The sequence below is a fragment of the Charadrius vociferus genome, unplaced genomic scaffold, assembly GCF_000708025.1.
Source record: "Charadrius vociferus isolate BGI_N301 unplaced genomic scaffold, ASM70802v2 scaffold370, whole genome shotgun sequence".
Lineage (NCBI taxonomy): Eukaryota > Metazoa > Chordata > Aves > Charadriiformes > Charadriidae > Charadrius > Charadrius vociferus.
The window spans coordinates 2,878,044-2,887,006 of record NW_009646744.1 but is presented as its reverse complement, the minus strand read 5'-3'; the positions used below and the strand labels follow the sequence as shown (position 1 = coordinate 2,887,006).

General features: G+C 41.4%; 1 protein-coding gene across 1 annotated transcript in view; it reads left to right on the top strand.

Moving 5' to 3' along the window:
• The first annotated feature begins 4,280 nt into the window (after window positions 1–4,280).
• Window positions 4,281–8,963, top strand: part of SAR1B (secretion associated, Ras related GTPase 1B) — a 7,856-nt gene continuing 3,173 nt past the window's right edge. Inside the window, exons 1-2 of the mRNA XM_009890921.1 lie at window positions 4,281–4,356; window positions 8,058–8,191. Of these exons, the coding sequence (XP_009889223.1) occupies window positions 4,299–4,356; window positions 8,058–8,191 (192 nt within the window). The 5' untranslated portion in view covers window positions 4,281–4,298. The remainder of the gene's footprint in view (window positions 4,357–8,057; window positions 8,192–8,963) is intronic.

Genomic DNA, 8,963 nt, shown 5'->3' with positions numbered 1-8,963 from the left:
TAGCGGAGTCTTTCGCGCCTCTGCAGCCCCGGCTCTGCCGGGCCCGGGGGGTCTGTGGTGTCGGGGAGGCGGTGTGAGTGTGGCCCAGAGCCCAGAGGTGCGCTGCAGCTGCCTCTCACCTTGTACCCGCCCGCCAACGCTTATTCTAACTATTTTGTCTTCAGAAACTATGACTTTTAAGATTATTAATGTTTTTTTTTTTTTTATCAGTAAGTAAACTGCTGCAGCAGGCCCTGCATTGAGAACGTAGGTTTTTCTGAGCCGGGCTGCAGCTGGACGGCTGCTTCAGGTGCCCCGAGGAGCTGGTGTGCATGTTGGGGTGCTGACTTTACAGAAAAAAACCCAGTTTGTTTTGCTCTTTCAGATGTGTTTAAGGTTTTTGCTAAATTCAGATAGGCTGTCTGAGAGTAAAAGGTGCGATATAACTAAATTTAAGTCATCTGCCCTACAATATGTAATCTTTGTGGTGTTTAACCCAATTAGTAGCAGATCAGTATGATGATTACTCTTTCTGAAATCTCAAAAATGACTTGCTATCAAAAAACTGATTAAAATACCTGAAGAAAATCTATGCCATCACCTCATTTTCAAGCTCTGTCCCTTTCCTCAACTTTTAAACACTACCTCAAAGCGCAGTTTCATATCATAGAATAAACAGGACTGTAGAAGGCAGATATCAGTTTATGCGCTAAATTTCTTGGGGATTTTGATTTTTGTTGTCCGTGGTCGTGTTTTATGATGATAAAGTGATCATATGTGAAACTATAACTTCAGGTGATCATGTTTAGATCCTACTTGAAAGACTGCAGATACACCCTTAGCATAAACTTTACGCTCTCGCTTGCAAGTTGTGGTTTTGGACTTTGCTGTGGCTGGGCTGCAGGTTGGTGCAGTTCAGCTGGACAGAGGTTTCTCTCCTCGCTCTCGCTGACAGTACCCACCCAGGTGAAGCACAGTGCATTTCCAGTTACTGCAAGAGCTGGTTACCCTTTCCTCACTATTCCATAAAGGGATTTAAAACTGTCTTGAAAAGCCTGGTGATGTCTCTTATCTAAAGTTTCACAGACTTTGGATGTAAGTGCTATTCTAACTGGTTCAGAAGCGAAATGATGAATTTATGTAGTTCCAGTATAGGGGGAAAAAAATCCCTGTTTTTCAGAATATAAAAGAAATAAGTGTGAGCGAGCTTATGCTGTCAGTGATGTTCCCTTCAGGAGATTGGCTCAAGATGTTATCAAAGCCACCAGGTGGGAATTCTGCATCCCTACAGTCAGAAGTGCTTCCCAGTAAGGAAACCCATCTCCTTGGCCTACAGAGTGGTTTACAGGGCTCCACGGGACTTACCGAATGATACTTTGCTGATGAAATAACATTAGCCAGGGTTGTTGGAGACATTTTCAAGTGATAGCCATCTGTTGTTGATGTGGTGCTAGAAAATAAACTTCCATAGTTTTGTTAAGGGGGCATGAATAAGTTGATGATGTCTGTAAAAAATAGTTGGTATCAAAAGATTGTCTTGTTTGGTACAATTTTTCATTAAAAGCTTATGTCTGCTTGCAACTGATTATTTTCAAAGCAACCCTTAAAATAACCTTAAAACAGTATTTTTATCTTTCTTGTGACTTGTGAGCAGTCATTGCCAGAGTTGTCGTTGTTCTGCTTTTATGGTATTTTTAACGTGGGCCTGAGAGTTTGAGTCTGTGTGTATTGAACATCCTCAACTCTCCCCTTGATTTGATGTGGCTCCATGACTTGGATCTCTCAGCAGCGTTAACAACTCTTGATACCAGTGCAGGGCCACTATGGCTTTTAAATGCTTTGATTTGACACTGCTGTGAATGATGGAGTTAGTTTTCCTGTGTGATAAGAGTAGATTTAATATCTCTATTCAAATATTACCAGTGTACCTTTACAATTAGCTATCCATTTTTTCCCTATTTTAAAAGTATTTCCCTTTAAGTGCTGCCAGCTGATACAGAGGCTGTTCTGGTTGTATTTGGATAGCTCTGTTTCTAACACCACTTTTCCTGTGGCAATGGAAACTTAACCTATATTAATGCCACTTCCGCTGTGTTTGCAGAGTAATCCTATTCTCACTTTAATCATTTGAATCTTGCCCCGTAAAGTCTTTCGTTTTGTTTTGTCCATAAGTTTAATAGATGGAAAAGGTTAATACAACTAAACGCTGTGAAGTTATTCTCACCTCAGTAATCTGAGCACTTCTCTTACATCATGCTGTTTGCCCTGATTTGCAGGTTATTTGAGTCGATCGTTTTTCTAAGCCCCATAGAGGCTTTTCTCGATCGGTATTTTGCTCAAGCAATAAATAAATCTGCTGACGTGTATGTTCTGCCGTGTTTGCTTATTCTTGACCTTTGCTTTTTAGCCGTGCAAGGGACAGTTTCAGCGGTGACGTTGTGTAACTGGGTGTTTATGCATTGACAAGCATATTTGATTTGTGTCCCTAAAATTTGTGCCTGTTGCAACTGATCGGTAGTTCAGAGTCATGTAGGACTTGAGTAAGGGTTTCAGGGTTAGTCGTGGAGAAACCAGGGACTCCTAGCGCTTTGTCTTCAACCAGGGAGGCAAGCATTGGCTGAAAAGATTTTGTTCCAGTGCAAGCAAGCGTAATTAGAATATTCTTTCCTCCTCTTTCCATGTTACCTTTCTGTGATGATGTTGCATAATGGAGTAACTGTTCGTTGCCATGGGTGTAATTGCTATAACAGATGCCTGGATTTTGATCTGATTTTGACCTGTGTTTCGACTACTGCGTCCTGAGCTCCAGGGTTAGAGCTGTCCTAAGCTCATCTTGTGACCCCCCAAGGTACTGCTGCAGCATCGAAACGAGTATGGCAGGACAGCCTCCAGCGGCATGGATGCCTCTGCCAGCTGCATTTAGCAGTGCAGTCCAGTTTCTTGAGGACAGTCAGACTCCAGCATCCCCTGATGTTAGCAGGGGTTATGTGCTCCAGCAGGACTTAGTGGGCTATATGCTTCTAAGGATGTTGCCCTTTAGTCTTTCAGGAGGCTTTCAGGCTATATACTAATTCACTCTGTCAAACTGTTGCTTTTAGTGTGGTTATCCTCACTTCAGATACTGAGGAACTTAGGATGAAAGCTAAGAAATTAATTGCGTATGACTGTGCAGTGACCCTAGTGATGGCTTTATTCTTGCACCCCGAAGCATCGCTGTGGCAGTAGTGGCGGTTCCTCCTCTGTGCTACCTGTCCTCCCAGGTGCTCGAGGTGTGCCAAAACTCCCCAACACCTCCTCCTTGGCCACTTGTGTGGAAGCAGCCCTGCCTTTGGTGGCAGAGGGTATTTTTCTGGGGCAGGAATGACTGAATTTGTCAGTCTGTGCAATCTGTCCTGGCCACTTGCTTCTTTCCCAGGGACTGGCATAGGGGCCTTATTTGTTAACTGTACCACAAAAAAAGGGTACTTGTGGAGAAGCAGAGCTTCATCCTGATAGCAAGGGATGTCCTGCCTGTGATGGTCAGCTAAAGTGGGCTGATGGTTGTACAGCACAACTAGAGTGTTGATTATAGTCAGCCTGGTTGCCTCTCAGCTCAACCTTCTGTTCTTGAACCTAAGCTGAAGGAATTCAGTGGGAAACGTGGGGTTCCAGAGTTCGTTCTTAAAAATAAGTTTTGCATCTAAGGTTTAAACTGTGGCAGCCTGTGCAGGACAGTACAGGAGGTCACAGTGTTTGAATGGCAATTCCAGTGCTTTGTGCTAAGTAGTTGTTTCCTATTACAAGCTAAACAGACAGGTTTGTGCAGGCAATAGGGGTTTCTTTGGTATCAAGCTTTTCGGGATTCAACTTCACAAAACTCCTTCACCTCTTATCACCTCTGCTTCAAACCCCAGCAGCTCCCGGGGACGGCTGGAGCACAGACTCTGCCCTGACATCTCTCTATTGCCCCTTCAAAAGTGCCACTTTTTCCCAGTTGGAAAGTTAATGTGAAGATCCCGTGTGAAATCTTCAGTGGAACATCACACACCTCCACCAAACTGCACTTAAGATAAAATTATTTTTACTTCTTGCAAAGAATTCTGTCTGCATGACGTTTTCCGAGGAGGTGAGGGGAAGGTCTTTGCTGTTGAATCAGAAGGTCTGGATTCTGTTTTCCATTTCTACACTATTTTTTTAATGCATTGCGGTGTCACTATTTTTCACAGAGGACTTTGAATTACTTTTGTTACCTATAAATATTTTACAATGTTTAACATGCTGTTGTGACAGATCTTAAATGTGTTATATTTTCTGTTTATTTCAGACTATAAGATTCAGATATGGCTTTCATATTTGATTGGATTTACAGTGGTTTCAGTAGTGTCTTACAGTTCTTAGGTAAGTCTTTATTGTTTGGGTTTTTTCTTTGTTATTCTTGTATAAGAAGTCTGTTCACCTCTTATCTTCAAACATAGATGTTGGTTAAATAATAATATTTGGTTTAGTGTATATTCAGTAACACTCAAACAAAAGTTTCACTTATCAATACTGAGTATTTCCAGAGTCTGCTCTCCACTCAATCTTTCATTAATCTTTTAACTTCTTGAAAAATTACATTTTCTTTCATAAGCATAATAAGCTTGACTTTTTAATTTTTTTTCTAATCATATGACTCTTAAGTTGGTGTAATTCAGTTGACTTTTATGGAGTTTCTCCTGATTTTTCTCTGCTGTAAAGAACTGAGGTCAGTTATTTTAGCTCAGTTCTTTTACACGAGAGGATATTGCTTGAGAATCTAAATAGGAGGAAAGGTCTAAAAAAAATATTAGTGCCGGATATTGAAGCCCTCGCTGTCATTCAGCAGTGTGTTATTGTGTGACTGATGTCATTGAAATCAGTATGAAACTTCACTGGCATCTGCTGAAGAGCCTCAGGGAAGTACTCCTTGGCCAAAAGAGTCTGCAATCCATATCGATCCAAAGTGAAATATAGCTTGTGGAAAACAGGAGAGGGGGGGGAGCGGAAATCCACCAACCCCCTCCAAAAAAAAAACAACAACCCAAACCCAAAATAAACACAAACAGGAGGAAAGGGAATGTTAGGATACTAAAAAGAGGAATGGAAGTTGCAGATCACACACGTAAAAGACAAAATTTGCAAGTTCCAAGGATTTTATTGAAGTGGATAAAAAGCATTTGAGATTACTGAATCATGGCAAGCTGTGCCACCTGCCTTTTATCAGTTGAAAGTTTAAACTTTTTTGCTGAATGTCAGACCCTTGGACTACTATCGAAATATTAGCCAGTGAAATTTTAACTAAGTTGACTAATCTTTCTTATCTCCTCTTACTTAGCTGAGCAGCGATTGTTGCACGCTAGCCCACTTTCCCATTCCTGTGCATGCAAAGTCTAATTCTGGTGCAAGAAATGGGAGGTTGAAGCAGGAAGGAGAATTACTTTCAATATGTCCTTTTATTCTAGAAGAAATGCTTTCTCTTTTCATTCTCATTTACATTTACAGTTGAAGAGGGCTGATTGTAACATTTGAGAAAGTCCCCGCTGTTCCCTGTGCTGTCCTGTCAGCGGGCTGATTCAGACCACTTTATGAAGTACATCTTTATGCACATATACTTTCAGAATGCATAAAGATTTTTTTAATATATATATGTATATAAACTGTGGTCTTGGTGTAGCTAATAGCTGAAGTATTGCTGCTTGTTTGTCTTGCGTTTCTATGAAAGACACTTGGGAAATGTGAAATGCTTCAGAGAAAGCACCAGCACCTGATTTGGGAGCAAAGGCTCCTGAGTGGCCGGGCTGAGAGTGGCAAAAATACTGTTTTACTGTGTTTTAGTAGGGTTTTGTTTAACTCATAAGGCAAGTGTGAACTGGAGTTTCCCCTGTGACATAAGTTAATATATGAAAATGTTTGTTCACTCCTTCTTTCTCTGTAAACATTAATACTTTCTCTTCCACTCTGTAGTTTAATAGTTAATACATGTTTGGGCATGTAAGGAGGTGAGTTTGGGAAGAGCTGTTGTATTTGAAAGCACCGTGAAGACAATCTGCAGTACTGGTAGTAATAAAGATCATTAATGAAGTAAGCTGAGGAATAGGAAAGAATTCCTGCAAGTTACAAAACATGTCATGCAGGAATGTGATCCCAGAGATTAGCTTAAAGGCAGGGGGAGAGGTGAGCAAACAGCAGCGGTGTAAAGGTCGGCCGAGCAGAGGCACGTACACCCCTGTAACGCTGCGGCATCAACGGGGCTGTCCGAGCAGCCACCTGTGCAGCAGCATCGCTTAAAATCCCACCAAATAAAACACGTATGAGGATAACACGTTAGATAAGAAGGAAAAATGAGGGCTGTAGAAACTGATGCTGCTGGCTTGCTCTGCTGCCCACCAGCCTCCTCATGTAGGGAGACCCAGGGCAGCTGTCAGTGCACCCCGTGGATGGGTTCCAGCCCCAGGGTACGGCGCAGGATGTTGGTACCAGCCCCGGGGCACGGCGCAGGATATTGGTGCGTAGTTTGCAGGTTGAGAAGGTTGGCTGTGCTTGCAGTTAAGCGTCAGGACTGCAGCGATGCGATGGTTGAGTTTTAACAGTAAAATCTGATTGCGTACTTAACAAAACGTTTCTCTGTCATCGCGGTGGTGGTCAAATCAATTTTTCTTCAGCATATTGCAAAGTGCCACAATACTATGATGTTATATAGTAAAAGATCCTGGCGATGTAAAAACCTCCCACATAGCAATATTTGGCTGTATTTTGCAATTCTTTTTACATGGGAAGAAGAGAATTCTGTGAAGAACGTAGTTCAATTTTGGTTTTGAAGAAATGTAATTTCAGAATATACATATGTCTGTTTCCTCACACTCTGTAAGTGTTCTGTCATCTTCAGCACTTGTGAAGGCACTGTGGGGTCAGTCGTGGTTCCTAAGGAGATGTGCAGTGTGTAGTATTCAGCCACAGCTCTTTGAAGAGGGAATAGGGGAAGACTTTCTCCTTAAAAAAAAAAAAAAGGCAAAGCTGAGAGTCTCTTACTTCAGTAGTTTTTCAGTACAGAATGAGATTTTTAAATTATTTTTAATGAAATTTGTCTCAAAAATGTTTTACTTTGAATGTCGATCAGTTTGAAGCAGTGAAAAATAATTCTGGCATAGGAGGTAGTGTTGGCAAGTTTAAAGAATCACCCCTTGATAACCTCAAACTTAAGAAAATATGGTGTTCATGTTTTAGACATCCTTCCTCTCCTTCGCAGCAACTGTTGCATTTACTGGGGTTAGAAGTGGGGGGGAGGGGAAGGGGAAAAGACATTTTTATAAAGATGACAATGGGTGAAAATAAAATTTCTTATTCCTGTTATGAAGGCATTATCACATGACAGCAAGTGTGTCAGAATTGTCCTGGCGATGCCATTCGGGATCTATCAGCACAATTTAGCTGGGGGTGTGGGTGAATGTTACTCTTTGTCAAAATAATATATGAACCAACATAAAAAAAATCATGCATACAGTAATTATGACTATTGACGTGGAAACAAATTTCTCTGTAATATACCCATTAAGGTTTGAATTTCCTTTTTGCCTCAAACGACACTTTTGTCATAATTGGAGGTAGCTGATCAAACCACCCTCTGTCCAGCACCATTTTTTTTTTTAGAGCCCGCTGTCGGCACCGTACCCCCACGCCTCCCTTTACACTGCCTGTGAACAAAACTGTCCCTTTGCTGGGGCAGAGTAAGCTATACTGGGCAAAATTTAGTCCTGTTTTGTTGTGGTTTTCCTAAGATAACGTAAATGCATTTGAATGAGTGACACGTTTACATCAATTGTGTGCCTCTCCCCTTAAGCATCCCGTCAGCTCTACGCGTCCACATGGTGTAGCAGGCACATGAACAAGTGCGAGTGTAGTTTGTACAAGAAGGAGAACGTGGATAAAGGGCACTGATAAAGTGCGCGGTGGAAGCTTGGCTGGTCTGTATTTTGTACCGTGACTGTAACACTTTGTTCCTGGGAGCAAAATCATCTCTAGTGCTAGAAATGAACTCCCACTGATTTTTAACTGATTATTCACTAGGTTCTGCTTTGTTCTAGGACTGTATAAGAAATCAGGCAAGCTAGTATTTCTTGGACTGGACAATGCTGGAAAAACTACGCTGCTGCACATGCTTAAAGATGACAGACTGGGACAACACGTCCCCACGTTACACCCCAGTAAGTTAATATTGCTGGTTCTATAGCTAGAAAGTATTTAGAGAATTGCAGGAAAAGCAGGATCTGGTTATACATAAGACCAACAGTGTAACTGGGGAGAAACAATGGAATTTTTGGGATTGCAATCTGTAGATGAACAGTTCAAGTAATGTGCAGAAAAATGTGTGTAGGATAGTTCAATGTGGTTTATTTAAAATTGAGGAGAAAACCAAGCAGGGTGATGGAGCTGAGAGTCTAGATTACAGAAGCTGTGGGAAACTGGGGCTTGCAATGTTTGGGAGCAGCTTCTCTGCATAGCTGGAAGATTACTGTTTATGTACACCGTTTAGGGTTTTTTTTTGGCACAGAGGTTGCTGTGTAGTTGTTTTCCTCCTGTGAAACTACTAGGATAAGTTCAATACAAGTTAAAAATGTGGATTGGTGAAGTCCAGTAAGGAGGTGAGAAATCAGGAAGGGATGTGAAGAGGAGAAACCTTGAACAGCATTGTACATGAACTACCATCTTTTTGGCTAACCAGGTGCCAGAGCCAACTGTTGTTTGTGTAGTGTGTAGGGATAAGTAATGTATGAATATTCTCCTCTATTCTTAGCATTATAGATATGTCACATGTGTTTTAATGGTTAATAGCATTTTGTTGTTAAACAAATGTGTCATTGCTTTTTGAGACAAAATGTATTGCTCTGATTTGTTTCTTGAGTAACAAAATACTGAAAAGAGCCAAGAGAGAAAGTAGAATCTACATGCTAGAAGGTTAGACTGTTCCAATGCACTGCATAATCTTCACA